At 35.7% G+C, this 26,588-nt stretch overlaps 1 protein-coding gene across 1 annotated transcript; it reads right to left on the bottom strand.

The window, feature by feature from the left end:
- Nucleotides 1–23,260: 23,260 nt before the first annotated feature.
- Nucleotides 23,261–26,268, bottom strand: LOC149234841 (putative disease resistance protein At1g61300). The gene has a single exon (XM_089461251.1). The coding sequence runs from the start codon at nucleotides 26,174–26,176 to the stop codon at nucleotides 23,309–23,311; it is 2,868 nt and encodes a 955-aa protein (XP_089317377.1). The 5' UTR covers nucleotides 26,177–26,268; the 3' UTR covers nucleotides 23,261–23,308.
- Nucleotides 26,269–26,588: the final 320 nt, after the last annotated feature.

Genomic DNA, 26,588 nt, shown 5'->3' on the forward strand with positions numbered 1-26,588 from the left:
TTCAAGTGTTGAAACTTTTCCATCTAAGATGTCTTAATTTTGCAAGGAAAGCAACAAGCTCGAAGGGACTTCTAATTACCAAGGGTGGAGGAAGAGGATATACCTCATCCTCATCGAGAATGATGTTATGGATTATGTTCTAGACAATGTTATAGAACCAAAGAAGAAGGATAGAGATGCATGGAAAAATACTTCAAAGGTGATATTAGGGCTCAGAGGATATTGGTGGAGTCAATTAAAGATACCATTATCCATTTTGTGGTAGAATTAAATAAGGCAAAGGACATCTATGAGAGATTGAATAAGATGTATTCAGTGAGCACCTCAGGTCAAAATATTGCACTAAGGAGCAGGTTGTACAAAGCAAGAATTCTTCTTGAAGAAGACATTGCATCCCATATCATGAAGATGTATCAACTAAGAGATCAGTTGCATGCTCTTGGTGAAAAAATTATTGATGTAGAAATGACAACCTGTGTTCTCAATGCACTTCCTCTAGAATGAAACTCCTTTGTGACCAACATATTCTCAAGAAATGAAACAACTGGTTTCAATGAATTTTGGTCCCAATGTGTGATGGAAGAATCTCGAATGAAGGAAAAAGAGGAAATTGATCCTCTTGGAAAGTCTCAAGCTTATGCAGCAAGGATGAAAACATTGGGAAAATGAAATTGAAAGCTATCATCATCCAATGAAGAAGGTTGATGTATCAAATGTAAGATTTTTCGAGTACAATGAGCTAGGTCAATTTTGAAGTGATTTCCTGAAACTTGTGAAGGAATCCAACCAAAGGAAGGATGGAGCACATGTAGCCGAAGAAGTCAATGAACTTGAGAAAAAGAAGGCAAAATAAGAATATCCTAGGGATCTCTTCTTCTAAAATGACTCCATCATAATTATTTTGTACAGTTATAGTAGGACATGTAGTTAGATTGGTAGAATGCACAACATCATGGTTTTCGTATATTGTTTAACGATTTTATGGTATATATGTTGTTCACATGTCACATCAGTTATTTAGAAAGAATAAAATTCATCTTTCAAATTGATTAAAGAATAAATATGAGCATTTAAGGATCCCTTATGTGATGACATGGACTAATTTATTTTAGGAAGAATGACCATGATGGTATCACACTATTGTTTGTTTTCTAACTTGTAGTGAGCTTCTTAGAAGCTTGATTGATTCAATTGCAGCATGAAATATCTCATCCGGGAGATGAGAATAAGTTGGTAAAAGGCTAGATGATTAACTTAGACATGGTGATGATGTTCCGCTAAAGAAGACTATGATGATGAGTGGAGAAAGACCATGATGATGACGAAAAATCCATGATATGACCCTACATACCGAAAGAATACTTGTTTTAGGATGATGATGACTTAGATAAGTGATTTTGGCACTTAGCCTAAAGAAGTTGACATATTACACAATGACAACAGGTTGCAAATGGTTCAATAATCATGTCTTGATAGATCACTTTCCCGATGTTTAGAGGGAGCCATGTTCAAGCCCCATGATGATTGATTACAATTGATGTATATTGATGATATGGAAAGGGATGGTATACCTCATCCCAACAATAAATATACTGATGAAAAGATCTCCTCAATGTTAAAAAATTGAATTCCTCACATATATTAATGATGAGCTATGAGTAGCTAATGTAATGATCTTGGAGATCTAGTAGATGTTTATGGATGTATCTCTCAGTTGAGAGGTGTTGGAAAAAGTAACTATGCTCGGTCTTCAATAATGTACTTGAGTCATTATGTAATGTATTTATCAAAAGAATAAAGAAAATATTTTATTATTATTATTATTATTATGACTTATTAAAGCATGGGTTTCATGCTCGGGTCACCATGTTTTAGGTAAAATTCCCCGTTAAGGACTTCTAGGATTTATTCTGAGTCTACATAATTATTGTACATTTAAAGAGACCCTTCTTGGGCTTTTGAATCATGTAAAAAGGTTAAGTATCGAGTCAAATATGAATTATGTAACCTCCTCACCATTTCGGCCTAAGGGAAGATCATGTTGGCCTAACACCCTATTTGACCCCACAAGAATCCTATAAAAGGAAGAACATCGAATTCATTTGGAGCATCAATTCTCATTAAGTTCAAATTCTATCTATTGTGCAGAAGTGCGAAAATTGATTTGTTGGGAATAAATGCGAAGTGAGTAGCTAGGAAAATCTGTTGTCGGGAAGCCAAAGTGAATGTGTGTTTGGGTGAGTATAAGGAGTCAAGGAAAATAAACATTTTGGTGGTGGTCTCACTCTATTTCGTGCTCTGGATTGGGAGATCGAAGTCTTCCAAGTTGGACTGTTGTCGAAAGTTGTTAGCTGTTGTAAGTTGCTGCATAGTCGAAGTTGCTGGGAAGAGGTAAATCTTCTGGAGGCTGACTTGGTGTGGATGGAAGGTTTGGTCAAGGTCTAGGGTCAAGAGTCTCAAACAATACTATTGAAAGGAATAATTACTTTGAATGGGTTTTCCGCTCGAGGGGGGTTTTGCCTTGGCATGTGCCTACATCTTGTGTTCATTGTTTTATGTGCTTTTGATTTTGGTAATTGCTTGGTGAACTAAAAAAAGAAGATATAAATAATCATAATAATAATAAACATCACAAGTAATTATCAAGATCAAGAAAATCTTTACCGCCTTTCTGATTTTCCAACATGGTGTCAGAGGTTTGGTGAAGAAAGAAGAAAAGGTAGATCTATACATAGGCACTATCTCAGGGAAGGAGTCTATCATATTCAAGGAAGATGTCTAAATCTATCAAGGGTGAGAACAAGCTTGAAAGAGCATCTAAATTCATATCCTGGAAGAAGAGGATTGACCTAATCCTTGAGAAGAACAAGGTGTTGGATTTGGTAAAAGGAAATATAAAGAAGCCTACTGAAGAAGCCAGTGATGCCAACAAAGCGAAATTCAGGGATCTAGAATTGGTGGCTATGACTTTGATGGTAGAAGGGATAAAATACACTCTTGTCCCATTCATAGCTAACATCGATCATGCTTAGGAGATTTATGAAGCCTTGTCAAAGTTTTTCACTATCAAGAACATTGGTCAAGTAGAAAGTTTGAAGAATGAGATGAGGAATACGAAGATGACTAAAGAAGATATTGTTGCAACCTTCTTTGTGAAGATAGCTAGACTCAGGGATTATATTTTAGCCATCGATGAGATTATTCCAGACAAAGAATTGGTGATCATGGCTATATTAGGATTTCCACCCTCTTGGGGTGCATTTGCTTCAGGTCTCAATAGTTGGAAGGTAGCTCCCACCTTTGAAGAATTATGGACTGTGTGTAGCCAAGAATAATTAAGGATATAGATGGTTGTCAATCTTGAAGAAGTATCAAATGCTTATGTTGCTCATCATAAAGGAAAGAGATCGAAGGGATGAAGGAATAAAGTTGATATGTCTAAGATAGAGTGCTATCAATGTCATAAGAAAGGTCACTACAAGTGTGACTGCCCTGAGAATGCAAGGAATAAGAAGAGAGGAAGAGATCAAGCCAAATTTGCTGAAGAAGGAGACTCAAAGAAAGTCAAGCCTGGAGAATCCGACATTAGGGGCTTACACTATTAAGTCATTTTCTTTACATAACGTGTTTTATATGTTTTAGAGTTTAGAGGTTTTTAAAATATCTTTGGAAAATACATTTTTGTATTGATAGGTTTCCCTCAAGCTTTGGAGGGAGCTCTCAACAACTCTCAAAGATAAGTATCTCGTCTTTTTTGTTTTGAGTTCACGTGCTCATTTAGTTTTGATTATTTTAAATACTAATCACCTTTCTCCCTTAGTTGTCTTGGTTAGGAAAAACAACTGCAAGAAGGAGGATCTCTCATGACAAGGTTAGTCAATAAACAAAGGTATGCTTTGAATACATGGTTTGGATTATTAATTTGATGATCTATTACTAACTTGTTTATGACTAGTTGTATTAAATTCTAGTGATTCTTGTTTGGGTGATTCATCTCTTGATAAATCTACCCACCCCACTCATATTCTTGATTGACTCTGTAGAACCCTAGACAGATTCTAGAAAACCCTAACCGAAGGGTATGCAAATGTGAATGTTTTAAATCCTAAAGCTGCTTAGGGTGATTGTGAAATGCTAGTTGAAGTTTTATTGATGATGTCTTGTTTGGGATTTTGGTGTGATCTGGAAATCCTAACTTGTTACTATTGAATGATGAGGTCTAAAATCCCGAACCTTTGAATTTTTGGTAATGTTGGGCTTTCTATGTTTCTATATTGGAACCCTATATCATTAGGGTTTGGTGGAATGTGTGATTCTACATTGGAACCCTAACTCATTGGGGTTTGGTGGAATATGTGAGAAAGACCCTTACATTGTCTTAAAAATGTTTCCTTTGGTATGTGTGTGTTTGTCTCATCAAACCCTAGTGTAATCAAAATAATTGTGTGTCTAACTCTTATTTGATATTGTTGTGAAGTTGGGTTTGACTAACACATGAATAATATGTATTTGCATGATGATATCTAAGCATATAGAGATATGTCCTTTGATTGAAATCCTAGTTTTGTCTAGGTCATATGTATTAATGTTGTTGGACATATGATATGCTTATGTATGGTTATGAATTCCTAGATATGTGTGTTTACCTAGTCCTTGATGGTCATGAGTTTTGGGATTTAATGGAAGTCCTTGTTTGAGATTCTAGGATGATGATATATGGAAAATCTAGGGTGTTATAAGCTAAACCCTAGTGAAGTTAAAATTGTCTAGTATGTGTGATATAACAATCTGAAATCTATTAATGGATTGTTGGAAATGAAAATATAGGTTTTAGCAGTTAAATCCTAGTAGTGACATTGTCTAGTGTGAAATATAACAATCAGAGATTTATGTATGTAATGATTGCTGAGACTATGAAAATGTAATTCTAAGGTTTTGGAATTAAACCTTAGGTAAAAGTAACAAATCTTTGGAATATGTTTTGGATTTAAACCTTAGTTAAAGTAGAAATCTCTGATGAATGTTAACTATGTGATAATTTGAGATTTGTGAAGAGATTGTTGAAATTGGAATTTTTGGTTGAGTTTGACAATTGCTCGGAAATCTAGGGTTTGAAAACTAATCCTATTGGTAGTTTGCCATGATAGTGACTGATTGATGGTTAATTGAAAATCTAGTGGTTTGGAACTAACCCTAGCTGAAGATGGTTAGGTTAATGACTAGGCTTTGATTGATTATTTTGTGTGAAATCTAGGATTTGTATGAATCCCTAGTGAGAAGTCTAACATATATGTTTTGAAAGGTTGTTAGATACTTTGAAGATCTATAAGTGTGTAAATGTTTTCTAGGTTTTTCTATATGTTGTAGTACAATATGTCATACCTTTGGAAGACATATTGAAACCTTAGATGCAATGAATGTTGTTATGAAATAGTCTAGGGTGTATAAAGTCCCTAGCAAGATGTTGAAGAGTATATGTCTTTTGTTTGGGTATCTGATATGAATAAATTTGAAATGCTTTTGTGATTTTGATATGGATAATGTCGTGCTTCTATAGTTTTGGTTGTACTTGTTATTGAATTTGTGCAGGTACATAATCCTCAACTCGGTGAAGGTGCTCATTGAGGTGATAAGCATGATGGGGATAATGATAACTCTGATTAAATGGTTGGAATCCATGAAAGATTCTCTGATGTCAAAAAGAAGAAGTTGATCTCCCGGAGGAAGCATGGATATAAAAGATATCCCTAAGATGAAGAGTGAGTTTGGATAAAGAGGTGCTTCATGGTTGAGAGGGAGTGATAGATATGGTTCTCTGCTTCATGTGTCATGCAATATACTAGGACTAATAGTCTTAAGTCTGAGTGAAGGTCATGAACAAGAAAAGGAAATTGGAGAATGCATTTTGAAGTGTTGACGAAAGAAGGAAAGCAGGATCCGACTGAAGAATATGTTGTCACATATGAAGTAGGAAGAGAAATGTATGGTTGAGGAATCTTCTATCAAAGATTCGGTTGATAGTCCTACTATGGAAAGTTGAGAAGAAACATATGTTGCCTGGAAGACCCCAGAAGTTTGTATTTTATTATGTACATGTGAAAGTATATTATTGATTAGGGTTGTGTTTGTACAAGTGAATCTCTTGAAGGATTTGATAGCATGTTGGTTACCAATCAGTTTGATTGGGATAGATTGGTCATTCTTGATTTGCTGGATCAAGGGGTGTTGAGGCTTTGCGAGTGAAGCATTTCCTGGTGAGACATTTAGATGAAACTTTGTGTTGATGTATGAGTCCCTGAAGTTGGAAAGGTAGTGTTGATTATTGAGCTCTGTTTTGGATACACACCTGGATTTTTGGGTTGATGGTTAGCAAGTAAGCTCGATGGTACCTAGAGGGGTTGAAATCTTGAGTCCACCTTAGTCCCACTTGGATAGATTTCCCTGGTCAGGAATCTAGTCCATGGCATTATGGTGCCTAAATTGTTGAGTGACTGGTTGGATAGATTACCCTGGTCATAAACCCAGTCCATGGCATTGCGGTGCCTAAAGTTCTTCATGGTTCATATAGTTTGAGATCTTCCATTGTATATGTACATTATGAATACCTCCCTAGTTAAGAGGGAGTGTTGGAAAAAGTAACTATGTTCGGTCTTCAATAATGTACTTGAGTCATTATGTAATGTACTTGTCAAAAGAATAAATAAATAATAATTATTTTTATTATTGTGACTTATTAAAGCATGGATTTCATGCTTGGGTCACCATGTTTTAGGTCAAAGTGTACATTGAGGACTTCTGGGGTTTATTATAAGTCTACAAAATTATTATACATTTAAAGAGACCCTTCTTGGGCTTTTGAATCATGTAAAAGGGTTAATTATTAAGTCAAATACGAATTATGTAACCTCCACACCATGTCAGCCTAAGGGAAGATCATGTCGGCCTAAGACCCTATTCGACCCCACAAGAAGCCTATAAAAGGAAGGACATTGAATTCATTTGGAGCATCACTTCTCATCAAGTTCGAATTATATCTACTAGGCAGAAGTGTGAAAATTTGTTTGCTGGGAAGAAGTGCGAAGTGGGTAGCTAGGAAAGTCTGTTGTTAGGAAGCTGAAGTGAATGCGAGTTTAGGTGAGTCTAAGGAGTTAAGGAAAATAGAAATTTTGGTGGTGGTCTCACTCTGTTTTGTGCTCTAGATTGGCAGATCGAAGTCTTCCAGGTTGGACTGTTATCGAAAGTTGTTAGCTGCTGCATAGTCGAAGTTGGTGGGAAGAGGTCTATCTTCTGGAGGATAACTTGGTGTGGAGGGAAGGTTTGGTTAAGGTTTAGGGTGAAGAGTCTCAAATAATACTATTGAAAGGAATAATTACTTTGACTGGGTTTTCCCCTCGAGGGGGGGTTTTCCCCTATCATGTGCCTACATCTTGTGTTCATTATTTTATGTGATGCTTCTTTTGGTAATTGCTTGACGAACTAAATAAATAAGATATAAAGAATCATAATAATAAGAAACATCACAAGTAACTATCAATATTGAGAAAATATTTACTGCCTTTCTGATTTTCCAACAAGAGAGAGCTCTGGTTGCATTCCCTATGCGAAGGGAATAGGTATATCCTCTCTATTTGAGAGAGATTGATGATGTTGGACACCCATCCCTGGTTTGGAGGGAGTGGAGAACATAGTTCTCTAGTTCATGTGTCATGCACTAGACCAAGACTGACAGTCGTAAGTCTTAGTGAAGGCCATGAAGGGAGAATGAAGTCCAGAGGATTGGGTAGGCATCTGAGACCGATACTCCTCGAGGATTGAGAATCCAAGAGAGGTAGTACTCTCATGAATCACACTCTTTGAGGACCTGGCAGAGTATCCAAGACAAGAGTGGGTAAAGAGGACCAATATTATTTGAGGATTGGGAATCCAAGATAAGAATAGTCCTAGAGGGACATACCTTATGAGCACCCAGGTGGGGTATGTGCCCTGAGAGGTAGTGTGGTGTCCCACATAAAGCCTCCTATCATTGTGCTCTAATATATAGAGAGATAGAGCTTGTCAGTCAAGGCCTTACATATGTGACATTTGATAATGCTAATTATGATGATGGTGATGCTTAAGATGGCTTACCAATTTGACTCTTGTTATGAGAACTTCTCAAGGTTGTACTGTACATGTACCCATTGTTGTCAATTATGAATACTTCCCTAGTTAAGAGGGATTGTTTAAAATGGTAACTAACTTCAATCTTCATAATTGTCTATGTACCATGACTTGATGTAATCAATGTACTTGTCAAAATAATAAAGAAAGTTATATTTTTGCAAAAGGAATTTATTTATTCAATAATGGGTTTCTTTCCCATTGATTCTTTTATCTTAGGTTTAGCACCCATTGTGTTCTCTAGAGTTTTGACATGGTCAAAGTCAAGGTCATGAAGTAAAGTCCCTTGGAGGGCTCTTGAATCAATGTAAAAGAAATATTTTTAAGTGTAAAATGTGATATAGAAGCTACCAAGTGATGGGTCAACCATCCCATCAAGTTGGTCCCATAAGAGGCACTTGAAACCCACCAAAATATGATATAAAGGAGAGGTATTCAACCTCATTTGAGTCATGCAAGTAATTCACTCTCTTCAAGAAGTATGAGGCGAATTTAGAGTGAGAAAGAGGAGAAGGATAGTGAGGAAAGGAAGAAGGTCTATTTGTTTGGCTTGGGCATCAGTTCATTATTTGGCAAGCTCACATGTATGGGAAGAAAGCTATCTCTATTCAGATTTCGAGTTAGAGAAGAGCAGTAGACCTAGTTATAGAGAGAAACATTGTTGTTTGGGTGGTTTTCCTATCACTTGGTGAGTTGTCTTGATCAAACGTCTTGGAAGTCTTCCTTGAATTTCTATAAGAAGATAATTTTTTGGGTTTTCCCCTGTGGAGAGGTTTTGCCCTGGTGTGGAGCCTATTTCTAGTGTTCTTGTTTGCATTTTGATCTTCTTTATTGGAATTGACAATGACACAAAATAATAATGATGATGATGATGATCTAACATTATATCACAAGAATCGTCAATAAATAAGAGAAAACATTGTAAAAGAAACTTTAATTTTGTTTGTCCTAGTTTTTCTCAACATCTGTGGTCTTGGAAGATTTGCAATGTAGAAATAAAAAATTGCTTGAAATCAAATGCAACGCAAAACTAAATCTCACACCTGGTAGCCAAGATCTTGGTGGGCTAAAGTTGAGCAGTACTTTGATGAGTATTTTTCATGTATATGACTCCAACCCTAGTTAATCTTTCAAATCTAGATATGTGAATCAAAGTACGTGCAAAACAAAGGAAGAAGGACAAGTTAGATGAGATAAATAATTAATAAAGTAGAAGAAAAAGCATACAAGTGCCTTATGCCCAATTAATAGAGTAAGAGTTTCTCCTACTGCCCTGCATGAGAAATTGACAATTTATGGTCTTTCACTCAAATACAAACACAATGGTTAAAGAAAAACAAATACTACATGATTTTTTTCATGGAAAAGTCTCTTATTCCTTATAAACCTTTATGTAAATCCCACTCAGCCAAGACATACAACACAAATATCAAACAAATTTTGTTGTCTCACCTAAAGCCTTAACATTTTGAGTTACTTGCTTCATATAGTTGTTCCACTTCAACATCCAAATTGATACTAGTTGTCCTACACATATTCATGAGACCAATGAGGTAAACTTAGATAAAATTTGGCCAAATATTAAATTTAATTGCATGAATAAATAATAATTAAAGGGACTTGGGTGCATGAATACCTGAATGAGCTCCTCTTGGTTTTGAGAATAAATTGTTGGAGTAGTTTAATCTTGGAGCAAACCTCCCTCCACTTGACGAAGAAACAATAAAATACATTGACTTTGTTGTTGCTTTGTTGGATCGAGGGTGTTTTTCTCCAAGATTATCCAAATCCTAATTTATTCTCTACTGAACAAGGCCAACCACGTGAAGGTGGAAGATCTTATGCCCCCCTCCCCACATCACTTTCAATTCCCTAGTACCCAATCTATCTACTATATAGGAAATAGTTGAAAGCAAGACATTAAGATACATAAAAAAAACAAATAGCAAATATTCATTCATTCATAAATCCATAAAATATTTCATCTCAATATATTTTATCATAAAAAATATGTTTACATAATATGAAACAAGTTCATGTATATAAAGAAACATAAAACAATTATTCATTAACATATAACATTCATTCATTCATTCATTAATCATAGACACAAAATACTTCATCTCAAAAAAAATTATCATCAAAAATATGTTTTCATAATATGGTATGTGATGTTTCTAATGATATAACTAGTACAATCATTTATTTTTCTTTTTCTTTATTTTTGATGGCCTGGTCGTGTAATCATCACATGGAAACGATCAAGATGACTCAGCTCTTGGTAATTTAGTAGATTAAGGATGATTGTGGGTTGTATTTTTAGCCTTGGGTGGTTCAGGTTATTTTGACAATCTGTATATGGGCTGTAAGTTTTTTGTTGTTACTATCAATCTTTTTTTGTCTTTACCATCTGGCCAACAAGTCTGGTAGGAATGAGGCCAATGGTTTTTTGAACTCAAGCTCCCCACAATGTAATTGTTTTCTAAATTAATAGAATACGTAGACATACAAACAAAAAAAATGGGCCAAGTTTTCTTATGCTAAGATCTCAAAAGAGATACTTTTAAGCCTTTTTTTTTCTCAAAATGTAATGATACTTTGATTTATGTGTTGATTTTTGAGTTTTTCTAGCCATGATGTTTGGATTATAATCCCATGGTTGAAAAATGTTGAAATTCTTAGGTTTTTTTATAATTGTGATATTTTATTTTAAAACATTGTTGAAAAATGTTAGAAATTTAAGGTTTTTTGGAGTCATGCTATTAGATATTTAACACCCTGGTTGAAATTGTTGGAACTTTCAGGTTTTCCATGTTTATGATTGGTTTTTAATGCCATGGCAAAAAAATAGTGGAATTTTAACTCAAAATCGAAAAGGGGTGATGCAATATCACCACTTTCAATTTCAAGATGATTTTTTTTTTTTGTGTGTAAAAATAGGGGGTTTTGGGCAAGTTATCGTTAAGTTGGTAACATTATTACAAGCAATAGTTTACAACTCCTCAAAAAAGGGGAGGTTAAGTGCAGTTTTAGAGCATTCAAATACAAGGTTTGATCATATGAATTGTCCATTTGTATTGAAATTCATAGTTTCATATCTGGGTTTCAAAAGTGGAGTTTGAGAACCGTATTCTAAAACAATAATTTTGGATGCCAAAAAGAAAAGATTATCTCCATTCATTGTGTGATTCATTGTTGCAAAAATTTTGAGGCTTGTTAATAAACCGTTGATGTTTGTACCTCATGCAGGTACTTTTTCATAGGCCTTGGTGTGAAGGCATGTGGAAGTTGCCTAATTACCTCTTAACCTTAGTAATTTCTTTATTCATTAAAATAATTTTTTTTATGACAAAAGTGAGCTAATCTAATGAAATTAAAAGGATGTTTGCATTAGTGAATTAGATAAATCACAACCGTCAATTTCAAGTGAAGTTGAGATTTAATCTCAATCGCCAATTACTTTGGAGATTAGGATTGTTGGTTTAATTATAACTAAAACTTATAAAAAGAAGTTTGGGTTAATGGAGACGACACATTATTGAGCATGCGATATAGTGAAATAAGTGAGGGTCTCAATGATTGGGTGGAGAAAGGAATTCACTAAAGTGTGCAAACTTGTCAGAGGAAAAATAACAAGAGTATTTGCGGGAAGGAGGAAACCTAACAATAAAAAATCAAGGATCGATTTTCAGTAGCAGATCCAACCCACACATGTGGAAGAACTAGGTAGCAATGCACAACTATGAGTATGACAAAAGTAAAATGCACAACAGGTGCAATTGTATAATAAATTTAGGGATAAGTTTGCATATTGGGTTTCCTCAATGATATCAGAGGGCCATACAACTTCACAAGTGCGCACAATTTTTCAGTAAACTTCTTAATATTGTTGTAGCATGTATTTTCCTAGTCGACATATTTTTGCAAGTTAGGAAAGCCTTTGTAAGCTTGGAAATTTTTCGAATGAAAAGTTGAATTTTTAAGGGAAAGTTTTATGCTTTTTATACAAATGCAATTGGTCGTTTAAATTTTTGCTTCCACTGAAAATTAAATTTTATTCACTAGTTAAAATCCCAATAGCAGATTTTGTTCAACAAGTTGAAAATGAAATTTACCATCAATAAGGATTTTTTGACAGAAAATAATTTGTAATTTATTGGGGTAAATTTAACATAAACAAAAAATATTTGATCCATATAATAAACCTTAAAATAGAGAAACGATATTATGGCCTCAAAATCTAGTAGGTATTGTGAAATACCTCACAAGATAAGGGTTAGAGTAAGATATAACAATGGGATGGAGGCCACTATCACCTCAGTACTCCACTCCTTTCTCTTTAGTGTAATTTCACCACAAGGGAGGCTTCTCGGTATAAGTCACCTAATAGATATTCTAAGGTAATAGCTCAAAGATGACAGATAGAATGGGCTCAAAAAGGGCACTCAAGCTAATAACAAGGATAAATCCAATATGATAAAGAATAACATGCCCTCTAAGGAACCTACAAGGAAGGCATATATCCTAGATTTTGGATGATATGCTACAAAAATGACACACATAGGTGTATAAGATCAAGTAAAGACTTGAAATATAGGTATGATCAATAAATAGGGAGCCACAAGGCTTAAACAAGCCCTAAGTTGAATCCTTGATACTAGATTACGGTTTCCTAAGGTAGAATTGCTAAGGGTCTATGATGTCATCCTTAGAGATTCTATTCCAACCATGCAAAATGAAATTTTTAAATGTTATGGGGTTCAAAAAAGAAGAACAACCTCAAAAAAATCCATTGCTTCAACCCTAGTTAAATTTAGACTTATGCCCTAGCCCTAGCAACTTGCCTTGAAGGGCCAAACTTGGTTAAGAAAAAGAGAAAATATGAAGTTTAAATAGTTTTGACCACCTATGTGGAAATTGATGCCTACTAACTACTTGGGTGATGGAGTCTAATAGAAAATTACTATGGAGATATCAAACCCTTGAAAGGAATAAGGAGCGAGATCCTAAGTTTCCATTTTTAAAACCCTGGCCGTCATTCAATACATAGATAATATCAAGAGAAAATATCTCTAGGAGATTCTCAAGTGTTGAAGGAAATGTAACTAGGTTCGGTCTTCATAAATCTAATTTTGATATTTGTACTTATTCAAGAAAAGAAATATTATTTTTATAATATATGTCAATGAGTTTCTTGCTCATTGAAATAGGTCTAGCACTATTTAAAGTGCTATAGGTGAGTCAAATAGTCAAAAGAATAGGTTGAAAACCTTAAGGGCATGTTATACCTTGTATGTGTATGTATTATGGTCTAGAGAATACCTCCAAGCAAAGTCACAAGCCTCCTCCAAGAAATGACATCATAAAAAGAAGAAATTCGAAGCATAAAAGTCAAGTCAACCTCAAGTCGGCCTAAAAGAAGGAGCAAAATCCTATATATAAGAGTCGTTTCACCTCTCCAAGACAACATAATTCATCTCTGAAATCAGCGCAGAAAACAAGGAAGAAAAAGGGTGATCAAGTGACAAGAAAGGGAGCCTCTAGTGCAACGTACAAGGATGAATCTAGGCTGAAGTTTAAGGGACTTTTTTCTAGGGTAGAAAACAGTCACACGTGCGAGAAACATAGCCTCTTCCCGTGGTCATTACAACACTATCATTACAGTCACGTAATATCATTGGTTGGGAAATCTAAGAAGGCCTATAAGGCCCCTCACTCAAGCGTAGAAGGAGCTCTCTCAAGCGAAGAAGGAAGAGGTCTACATCACAAACAAAATAGTCACATGTGCGAAGGTAAAGAGGTTGTCCCTGCTATCATAACAACCCTCCCTTGACAGTCATAAAGGTTCATTGGTTGGCAAAGAGAGTGAAGGGATCACCATAAGGGAAGGGCGTCATCAAAGGTATGTCTTCTAGAGAAAATATAACAAGAATTACCAACAATTTAAAGAAGAACAAAGTGATGGAAGAAGGAAGACGAAGTGCCGGAAAACGAAGTGTCGGGAAACGAAGTGCCGGAAGAAGTGTCGGGAAACAAGGTGCAGAAAGAGGGAAGGTCTTGACTTGTGCTTGGAGGATATTCTTTTCAGGGGTATAGGGTTTGGCATTGATCAATAGAAGCTTCAATAAGAGAACTTCACTAAAGGGTTTTCCTCTCAAGAGAAGAGAGGTTTTGGCCCTGGAAGAGAGCCAATAGCTTGTGTTCATGTTTTTATGTTATGGTAGCAGTTTGATGAAGTACACACATATGCACTAATAATAATAAGATAATAAGGAAAAGTAAAAATAATCCACAAATTGTTATCAAGTAATGAAGAATCACACTACACTACTTTGCCCTAGATTCTTCAACATCAAGGGATTCTCAAGATTTTGAATTAAAGCATGCAACATTTCACCAAAAGTTTCATGTAAAGATATGTGTTTAGACAAGGGATATAGAAACCCTAGAAAAACATATTGAATACAATAACCATAAAAATATATTCAACAATAAAAGTACTCACAATATATAAATGAACAATCATTCATTATCCTAAAATGGTGTCTCCAAAATAAGGACTAGTCTCCAATAGCAAAATATCCACAAAGTTCATATCTCCACAATAGTAACAAGGTAAAAGAGTTAGGTCGAATTCTTCTAGAAAGCTAAAATAGTCCACAAGTGGTGATGAAATGAAGCATGAGGTGACCTTTTATTTATATGAGGTGTACGCACATTCTCACACTCTATAGAAAAAGGGTCACGAGATTCTAGCAAATATCAAAAGGTACAGGGGGTAGGATGTAGGATGGACTAGCATCGCTATGATTTAGGCTTATTCCCTTCTTGGCACAAATATACATGAGGTTAGAATACCTAAACAATGTATACTCAAAATGCATATTCAAATTTTTCTTCCTAGTCCTAGTCCCCGATAGATTCGGAAACATCATTTGGGTCAATGATCTCAAGCCATATCTCTACACCTACAATTCAAAAACATGTGTCCCTTATGTTATCACTCAATTATCATATCAACTCCTATGTTGGGTCGCCCAAATACCATCTTTTTACCAACCTTTCAATTCACTTTTAAACCATATTTCTCTTTCCCATACCCTTACATTAAACTATTTTCATGATTACATCGGGTTTAGACTTATTATTTTCCAATGCATATGTTTTAGTGTTTTTGAGTGAATTTATGATTAAATTTTGGAAAAATAACATGTTTTCACTTATATATGGAAGTGGGATGAGTTTCATGATGTTTGTAGGTGTATTTGAAGACTTCAACAAAGTCATATTTGACCACCAAGCCTCAAATTCGAATTTCGTCTTCAACTCCTTGAAGATTTGATGAAGATTTGGGAGATTCATTCAAGCGTACTTTATGGAGAATAATTATGGAACTTTTGAAAGGATTTATTATCAATGATATTAGATATTTGTGAGAGGATTTGTAGAGATGTTACTTGCTAAGTGTTAGCACATGGTTGTAACCACATGAGACATTTGTGGATTTATGAGAGATTTGTGGATCTCAAATCTTTGTTAGTTATCTCAATTTTATGTATAAATAGGAGTGCCTCCTCCATTCCAAGAGGAGGACTCTTGGAGCATGTATCCAACTTATGATGGAATAGAATAAAGCTTCATTTTACATAAATTTCCATTCTATAGTTTTAGATGTAAATTTCTCTAATCATTTAGATTTTGGACTTGATCTCATTTCAGTGATTAAGTTTGGATAAAGAAGGACAACCCAGGCCTCCAAGTTGGAGCCTCTTCTTTGTGGACTTGGACTGAAATCTCTTTCTATGCATTCATCTCCTCTTGCTTTCTTAAATCAGTTGTTATGCTTTATGGTGTGTTTGGTTTTAGTTGAAAAAGAAATCAAAGGAAGGACAACCAGGATCTCTAGATATAGAGCCTCTTCTGTGTTGATTCTGATTCAGTTAAAATCATTATTTTCTTATTTATGCATGTAGATCAAGTTTTCATGGATTTACAGAATAGTTTGTCACTTTGATCTTAGGAGAATTGAGCTCACTCCAAATGGATCAATGAAGAATTTTATTTCATTACAAATAGTTGTGAATATTGGTTAGATTTATATGTTGGGTTATAATCTTGATTTTTGATAGGTCCTGTGAAACATTACGAAGAGACCACCTGTAAGGGAGCTTAATGTTTTCTGGCCTACAAAAACCAAGTTTGCTTAGCTTATAGTCAGTTTCCTACTCCTGCATATATTTTTCTGGCATCATCACAAGCGTACGAGTATCCCTGGTTGATAATTTAATGAAAGCAATTTAAGCAATTGAATTTCCCAACATCCTCAAAAATTCCTCCCAACTCTACAATCTTGTTAGGTCCCTATAATACTAGTGATTCCCCTATTACTATTGTCATTGTAGCCCTTATTGTTATTATTGTGCCCCTATTGTCCCCATATTTTTATTAGTGTGCCCCATAGAAACCCACTATTGTTATTGTTGTGCCCTTATGTTATTACTGTTATGTCGGCTTGATTATATTGTGACCCCTTAGACTCCTATATATAGAAAGGAGGTTTAGTCATTTCAATCATCCAAGAATTTTTCATTTGTGTAATTTAAAGGAGGTTTCCCCCTCAAAGAGGCTGAATTCTAAGGTGTTGATCTATCTTTTCTATCTTTTTGTGAGCTGGTTTCATAACATTTGGTATCAGAGCTTTGGATTCTAGGGTTTCGCTGCTCCAAACAGGTCATCATGGAATTTTCGCCAAAACTTTTTCTGTGACGTTTCAGAAGCTAAAACAAAAACCCATTTGATCTGAAATCGTTCTGAACTTTGGTTCCAAATTTCAGAGCTTGTCTCGCTATATTTTCATAGATATGATATGAGGAAGTTAGGGTTTTTGCAGACTCCCGAATTACATTCCAAACAGGTGACCTAGGGAAAATCGTCATAAATTTTGTTCTGAGCATCAGATTGAAATTTCGTAAGAAGTTTCAGAAAGAGGACGAGCTGTAGTTTTCTGTATATCAGTTTCAGTACTAAGGTTGAAACAGGGACACGTGGCACTTCATACAAGTTTGCTCTACTGAACTAGTCTATAATCAGGACATCGTGGGAGATGTGGCATAACTCTTCCTTGGAGAATCCAATCTTGATCAGACTTCCAGCGTTAGAAAGAGGACTCAAAGGGCTACTGCGGGACGAGATTTTAGATATTCAAGATCTACAGTTACAAAGATACAACAGATTCAATATTGAGATCTTACAAAGGGAAAAAAGGTGTGTAGTTTTTTAAAAATTTTCATATGATTGGTTTGAAAAAAGAGTTTGAAGGAATTCAAAGGGCATAGTGAAGAATTATTAACATTAATTGATGCCCCAAAGAAAGGAAATGGAAACACCTAGTAAGAAACTTGAAATCTCTAGCATGACTCGTGAATAAGAGGAAGAAATGCAACATGATATATCAAAATTACAAGACCAAGTACAACAAATTTCACTCTCACAAAAGGTAGCTGAAGTCAAGATGAATGGCGTGGAAGCTAATATGAATGGCTTGCAAGTTAATATGGATGGCATGGAAGCTAATATGGATGGCATGGAAGCTAAGATGAATGGCATGGATGCTAAGATGGAAGAATTGAAGATAAATTTGAATAAGTTGCTACAAGAAATGGTTACTAATGGTGAAAGGGTATTAAAGGAAATTCATGATGAGAACAAAAGAAATGTTAATCATGATTTCATAGACTCTAATGTGGGATTGAAGACCCACGATGTTCCAAAGATCGATATGAGGAAGTTTGATGGCAAGGATCCCGGAACATGGATACTACAGATGGAGCAATTTTTTCATCTCCATAATGTGCAAAACACACAAAAGGTACATATTGAAACTTTATATTTGGAACAAAATCAGTTTGTATGGTATCAATGGCTTTTCTCTCATAAACAAATTGTCACTTGGGAAATTTTTACAGAAGAAATGATAGCACATTATGAGGATACAAAAAGCAACACCATTTTTAGCCAATTGATAAATATCAAACAAAAGGGTTCAATGATGGAGAACATTGAGGACTTCCAAAAATTGAACATAATGGTAAAATATATTCTAGAGGAGCATAGGATTGATGTGTTCATAGGGACTTTAAAGGATAATATCCAACATGAGGTTCACCTTTGGGAACCTGATTCATTGGAGAAGTCATTCAGGTTAGCAAGAAAAATGGAAAGCAAAATTATGGCAACCAGTAAGCCTGCCACTCACAACTATAAATATGGAAGTGTTGTTTCCCCTAGGCTTCCACAACCTACAAGGTTAACACCACAATAATTGGAAGAAAAAAGAGAAAAATGGCTTTGTTACAGTTGTGATAGCAAATACACTAAAGGTCATAAGTGTGTTGAGAAGAAATTATTCTACATAGATTGTGAAGAGGAGGAAGAACAGGAACAAGAAACGTCAAAAGAAGAGGATATACACCAGGAACAAACCCTAGATAAAGAAGAAATGAATTCGATCATATCTTGTAATGCATTGGTTGGAATTACCACTCCTCAAACTATCAAGACATAAGAACATATCAAGAAGAAAAAGGTAATAGTGTTGATTGATTCGGGAAGTACCCATAATTTTATTCATTGTAAGATAGCCAAGGAATTGAATTGCTTCCTATATCCAACACCAGAGTGTCAAGTGATGGTTGCAAGTGGAGGAACCATAAATTTCTCTGGAAAGTGCCATAATATCAAGCTATCCATGGGAGAATATGTATTGAATAGCCCAATGCTTTCCATTCCAATGGGTGGTGCTGATGTTGTACTAGGAGTCCAATGGATACAATCCTTGGGAACAATAGCTTTTAATTTTCAAGAAATTTTCATGAAATTTTATGTAGAAGGAAAGGAAGTTGAATTAAGGGGTATTGCAGGGAAACCGGGAAAGATAATCATCTCTAACGCTATGACAAAGCTTATAAAGAAGGAACAACGAGGCGTAATTGCACAATTATGTTCGTTAGAGATTCCCACATCGAAATCATCTATTTCTCCAGATCTCCAAAAATCCTTGGACAATCATTCCCAGGTATTTGAGAATCCCAAAGGCCTCCCACCTATTTGTGATCATTATCATGCTATTCATTTGATTCGAAGAAGTGTTCCTCCAAACATCATGTTGTACATATATCCTTATGCCCAAAAGAGTGAAATTGAACGTATGGTTGCGGAAATGCTAGAGGCTGGTATAATTCAACCTAGTCAAAGTTCTTTCTTTGCTCCAGTAGTATTGGTGCACAAGAAGGATGGATCATGGTGCATGTGTCCAGATTATAGGGAGCAAAACAAGCTCACTATTAAAGATAAATTTCCCATTCCTATCATTGATGAATTATTGGATGAATTGCATGGATCAATTTACTTCACCAAGTTGGATCTTTGTTTAGGATATCATCAAATCAGAATGAAGACTGAAGACATTCTGAAAACAACATTTAGAACTCATGAGGGTCATTATGAATTTTTGGTCATGCCTTTTGGCCTTACCAATGCACCTTCTACATTTCAAGGTTTGATGAATTCCATTTTCAAACCCTTCCTTAGAAATTTGTGTTAGTATTTTTTTATGATATACTAATCTACAACAAGTCTAGGAAGGATCATGTTCAACCTCTTGACAGGGTGCTCAAACTATTGGAGGAGAAACAATTATATGCAAAAAGCTCCAAATGTTTCTTTGGAGTACAAGAGGTGGAATAACTGGGTCATATTGTATCTCATGAAGGTGTTAAGGTAGACCCTAGCAAAATTAAAGCCATTAAGGAATGGAAAATCCCCACATCCATAAAGCATCTGCGAGAACTTCTCGGGTTGACAGGGTATTATCGCAAGTTGTTAAGAATTATGGGAGAATAGCAGCATCTCTAACAACATTATTTAAGAATGATTCATTGTCATGGACTCCAGAAGCAACAAAGACCTTCGAACATCTTAAAGAGGCAATGTGCCAAGCACCGGTCTTAGCTACGCTGGAATTCACAAAAACCTTTATTATGGAATGTGATGCTTCAGGAAATGAAATTGGTGTTGTTTTAATGCAAGACGAAAGACCCATTGCTTTCGAAAGTCATCCAATCAAAGGAAAGTATTTACATAAAGCTATTTATGAGAAGGAAATGTTGGCAATACTACATGCACTTAAGAAATGGTGACCCTACCTAATGGGAAGACACTTCAAGGTAAAAACGGATCATGACAGTCTTAAATACTTTTTAGAACAAATATTATCCTCTAAAGAGCAACAAAAATGGGTCACAAAGATGTTGGGTTATGACTTTGAAATCATCTACAAAAAAGGGAAGCAAAATGTTGTGGCAGATGCACTCTCAAGAAAGGACGAGGATGTGGAAGCATTGATGTGTGCCATTTCTATTATCCAACCAGATTGGATAAACGAAGCAAGGGATGAATGGAAGAATGACGAAGAAGTGTGGGCACTCATTCAAAAGTTACAACAAGATCCCAGTACATCTGATACATTTAGCTGGAAAAATGATTCGTTATGGTACAAAGATCACTTATACCTATGTAAGAATTCCCAACTCAAACAAAATATTCTCACACTTCTCCCTTAGGAGGGCACTCAGGATTTTTAAAAACTTACCACAGGGTTAAAAAGGATTTTTTTGGGATGGCCATAAATCGAATATTCAAAAGTTTGTGGCGGAATGTTTGGTTTGCCAACAAAATAAAGTTGAAACAATTAAGACCCCAGGTCTATTACAACCTTTATCCATTCCAAGCCAACGATGGGAGGAGGTTTCAATGGATTTTATCACAGGCTTACCCAAGTCCGAAGAAAGAGTGTCATCATGGTGGTAGTTGACAGACTTACCAAGTATGCACACTTTTGTACATTATCGCATCCATTTAAAGCCAGTACAATTTCTACTGCATTTATGGAAACAATTAAAAATCTACATGGAAACCCAAAGATTATTGTAAGTGACAGAGATCCCATTTTCACTGGAAATTTTTGGACAAAATTATTTTCTTATCTCAGTACTCAGTTAGCTCCTAGCTTATCTTATCATCCTCAATCTGATGGGAAAACTGAGATAGTAAACAAATGTTTGGAAGGATATCTTTGTTGCTTTGTATCTGATAAACATACACAATGGGTCAAATGGTTGCATCTGGCTGAATGGTGGTATAACACTTCCTTCCATACTGCAGCAAAAATGACCCCATTGATGGCACTTTATGGATATCATCCACCATCCATCACATCATATTTAAGAGAAAATTCTAAGGTTCAAGCAGTGGAACATCACATCGAGCATCAACAACAAGTTCTCCAACTCTTAAAGGATAACCTCACGTTGGCACAGAATAGAATGAAACAACAGGCAGATCAACATCGCAGCGAAATAAGTTTTGATGTAGGTGACTGGGTATTCCTACAGCTACAACCATATTAAAAAATTCCCTCAAGCAATCTAAGAAGGATAATAAATTATCACCAAAGTATTATGGTTTGTACAAGGTGTTGCAAAAGATTGGTACTATGGCATACAAATTGGAGCTTCCTGCAGTTTCCCGAGTGCACCCAGTTTTCAATGTTTCATGTTTAAATAAGGTTATAGGTGACAAGCTCCCAGTTCAAACAATATTTCTAGAACTTGACGAGGAAGGAAAAATCATATTGAAACCTGAAGCAATCACAGAAACAAGAACTCGAAAACTACGAAATCGATCAATTACGGATCATCAAGTGGAAGAACTTATCCGCTAAAGATTCGACATGGGAGGATGAGAATTTTATACAGAAGCATCCAGAACTACTCAAGAGTTGAAGACAACGGTTTTCTGAAGGAGAGGGGCATGTTAGGTCCCTATAATACTAGTGATTCCCCCATTACTATTGTCATTGTATCCCTTATTGTTATTATTGTGCCCCTATTATCCCCATATTGTTATTAGTGTGCCCCATTGAAACCCACTATTGTTATTTTAGTTAATTCATTTTTATTAATTAGTCATGTTACTTCATTTTTATTAATTAGCCATGTTTTCAATGTTTTGAGCATGGTCAAATTTAAAATTAATGTTCATGATTTTTACACTAAAACTAGTTAGTAAACTAACCCAAAAATACATTTGGATGAACTATTTTATAAACTTTATGATATAAGGAAGATTGAAGATGAACATTGTTTCTTCTGCACTTACCTTATTTTTCTCTCTATAATATAAACCATAAATTTCATAATTTCATAACCTAACTATTCTTATAATAATCTTAATGGGTGTATAAATATATAAATAAATTCTCAAACAGTGTATATTGTAATTCTTTTTATTTTTTTAATAAATTTTAATATATTAAAAGTTGCAAAAATAAATTTTAATTCTTATTTTTGTTGTAGTTTGATTTACATTTTAATTTTTTTATATGAATTGTTGAGTGATATATGTAAGGAAAACTTTGTACCTCTTCATAGAACACTTATATATATGTGTGTGTGAGAGAGAGAGAGTGAGTGTGTGTAACTAATAATAATATATAAAAAAAACCAAAATATAATTATTACAAAATTATAAATATATAAAGTTTAACATCATTTTATTATAATATTTAATTTCGTATTTTTAATAAATAATATAAAATATTTAAAATTATTTGCAATCTTATAAATATATATTTATATATTAAAAAAGTAATATTGAAATTAGTAAATTATTTAAACACTAATTAACTTTAATAACATTTTCATATATATATATATAGATATAAACTAATAATTAATAATTTAATTTATTTATTTTATTTTCATTTTTAATTTTATGTATTTTGAGGTAGTTTTTAATTAATAATTTTATTTTTATATTTTAAATTTATTTTTATTGTTATTTAATTTGAGAGAATCAAAATTCATCACATAATATAACATATAACATAACTTTTCTCTGTCATCTCAATAAAAAAATAATACATAATTTAAAAATTATCAATATCATTATTTTTATAAATACATTCCATCAAAATTCATCACTTACAACATAATAAAAAAATTATATTACATTTACATTTCAGGATCATCTTCTTCACCCTCCTTCATGTTCTTCAAATTCAATATCTTCGTCATCTTCACCATGGGATTCAGATTCCCTTAAAAAGGTGAGAGAGTTTGGATTTTACATCATCATTCTCCCAACTTATTCCATCCCACCAATCTGACTCTCCTTCAATTTTCTTCAACTTAGGCAGCTTCTCCATTTCTTTTGGCATTCTCCGTAACAATGGACACCCTGTGATCTCTATAACTTCCAGATTAGGCATTGTTTCTTCATTCCATACACTCGATGGTCTTGCAATACTCTCTGCCTTCTCTAAACCTGATACAATCAATCTCCTTAACATTGGAAGACTGCTGATCTCAACAACCTCCAACTGAGGGCACACCTCCAACTGAGGGCACACGGAAATCCCTATTCTCTCTAAATCAGCGAGCTCCTCGATTCTCAATGTCTTCAACTTGCCGCAATCTGACATTCTTAAGTGGTGCAGTTGCGGCATTGTTTTTGCATTGCACACTATACTCTCTAAGCTCTCTAGGGACCATAGACTTAATTCCTCCAACTTCGGAAAACCGTCACGTGCAGCCTCGCTCCCAATCTCCAAGGCTGGAAGCTCCTCTAATTTCATACACCTTATCAAATACAAATACTTCAAATTTTGAAACTGACAAATACAATTTGGTAGACTTACACCTTGATAGTTCTCTAACTCAAGTCTCTGCAACTCCTTCATGCTCTGCATGTTGTGTGGAAGGATATCTAGCGCCGCATCATCTCTATTTTCATCTTCGCCCCACTGGAAGCTCAACCTTAAACTTCTCATCTTCGACCACGTACTCATTGAACCCCCTTTTATTTCTGGCTTTACTGCGACATCCAACTCGATCAGATTTGACAGATCTGTGAGATCCTCCAAACTCAATGGAATTGAGTTTCGAGGCAACACCAGTTTGTTCAATGAAGTGAGTTGTGAGATTTGATGTGGAATCACCCTGACACCTTCGGCAGAACTAGAACGCCATACTGTGAGATGTTTTAGATTTTTGAGCTCCCCTATCCTATCAGGTAAAAAATCTAGACTTTTACAGTTGTCGAGATTCAAAAATTGAAGATGTGAAAGGTTGCATATGCTATCAGGCAAGTGCTTTAACTGGTTACAATCCCTCAGATTAAGAAACTCAAGCTGTGTAAGTTGCCCCACTGTTGTTGGTAATGTTTCTATTGAGGTGTCCGACAGATCCAGAACCTTGAGAGACATGGAGTTTACCAAAAACCCCTCTGGAATTTCCTTCAACCGTCTGTTTCCAGCCAACACTAAACTGACGAGTGTTGGACACTTCAAATCTGTTGGCAGATCACTAATTTCATTGCCGAGAACGGAGATTCTTTTGCGATCCCTGGTCTCTTCTTCACATGGAAAATGTTGCAGACCTTGACCTGCTTCAAATAACCAGTTCTGCTCTCCTTGGCCTACATAGATTGCCATATCCCGTAGTACATCATGAACTTTTATACACCGCTTCTCCTCATCTGCATATTCAATCAAGCACCTATCTACCAGTGCTTCTATGTATTCCAGCCCAACATCCATGAAGTAAGTTGTCCCCTTTTGAGGCACCAATCTTTCTGCTGTCCACATCTCCACCAGCGTCTCCACATGAATCTGTGCATCTTCGGGAAAGGCAGCACAATATAAGAAACACATCTTCAGATTATCGGGCAAATCATTGTAGCTCCATCGTATCCGCTGATAGAGCTCTGCATCAATGGTCCTGTGAGTGGAGGGGAAGGATGGATCTACATTTTTCATCAAAACTAAAGCGCGACTCCACTCATCAGCAGTCTTTTTCCGAGCCATAGTTGCAGCAACTGTATTTATTGCCAAGGGCAACCCCTTACACTCCACAGCAACTTCTCTAGCAATAACCTCTAGATTATTGTCTGGAGCAGCCCCACATCTAAAAGCTCTTCTCCGGAACAGCTCCCACCCTTCCTCTGTGGACAGGGGTCGGATCATCATGCAGTACTCTTTTTCTGCCATTAGTTCGACTACATCTCTGTAGCGACTCGACATTAAGAGTTTGCTGCCGTTATCATGGCCAAAGTTGATCCCAACTTTATTCAAATCAATTGGATTCCACGCATCGTCCAGCACAAGTAGAAACCTCTTATTTTCAAGAGATGCATACAATTTCATTTTTCGCTGGTCAATAGTAGAACTTGGCTCAAATTTTAAATTCAGGGACTCGGCAATGGTATCCTGGAGACTTTGAATCTGATACTTTTCAGAAATGGTATACCAAATGACGAAATCAAAGCTACCACTCACCTTCTTCTTGCAGTCATTGTAGATGAGTTCGAGTAATGCCGTTTTGCCGACACCCGCCATCCCCCACACACCAACCACACGAGCCAAGGGATGAGGTTCGTTAAGCCATGCGCTCAGCTGCTTCTGAGCAACTTCGATGCCAGTCCCCACGAAGCCGGATTCTGGTAGAGGTTGAAGGAGCGCCTCTGCTTGAGGCTGTGCGAACCCCACAATCTGTGCAGCATCAGCAACTGTTGAAAGAGCAGAATGAGGCTGTTGGAAGATCTCACCAAATCTGGTCTTCCATTCTCTGATATCTGCGGGGATGTTGGGGCTGAAAAAAAGGCAGCAACCGCGACACCGTTCTCGCTGTCTGTTGGCGCGTTGGATGAGAGTTTTGACTTCTTCAAGGGCATTGTTAATCCTTCCCAGAGAACCTTCCACCAACTCCGGCAGCTTCTTTTGTTGATCTTCGAATTGGGTTTGAATATGGCGCAACGACTCGTCCATACGGTCGAGTTCATTGCTGAGAAGTTGAAGGTTCTTTCCCAACTCTCTCACATCCTTCAATTGTTGCCAGAGGATACCGATAATGGCATTAGTGGCGTTTGTGGCTAATCCGGTACCATACTCCATGGCCATGTTAGCAAATGGCAGAGAGAGAATGGAAAATATGTGAAGATTGGAACGAAAACAAAGGGCGCAAGACAACAGAGACGAAAGAGGAAGCAAGCGCTGTGGGTTGGATGAGCTGCGATACAGAATCCATGAATTATTGAATAGATATAGGTATAGGAAGAAGCGTGGGTTGTTTCTGATGGTGGGGCATCCATTCACAAGAAAAGAATGGAATAATGTGAAATGAAATGAAATTTAATTTTAACATACACGTGCCCAGTCCTCAGTAAGAGAAAAAAAAGTTAGTGCGCCGTGGGCCCCGAGGTACAAAACTCACTTTGTAAAAAGTTGATTCCATTACTATCACATCATCGTTGTCGTCATTGTACTCGCTTGACCTTTTATTCAATCGGGCTACTTGAATGGATGGGGAAAG

Source organism: Pinus tabuliformis, chromosome 8, assembly GCF_031772625.1.
Source record: "Pinus tabuliformis cultivar Carrire ecotype Pingquan chromosome 8, CPIR1, whole genome shotgun sequence".
Lineage (NCBI taxonomy): Eukaryota > Viridiplantae > Streptophyta > Pinopsida > Pinales > Pinaceae > Pinus > Pinus tabuliformis.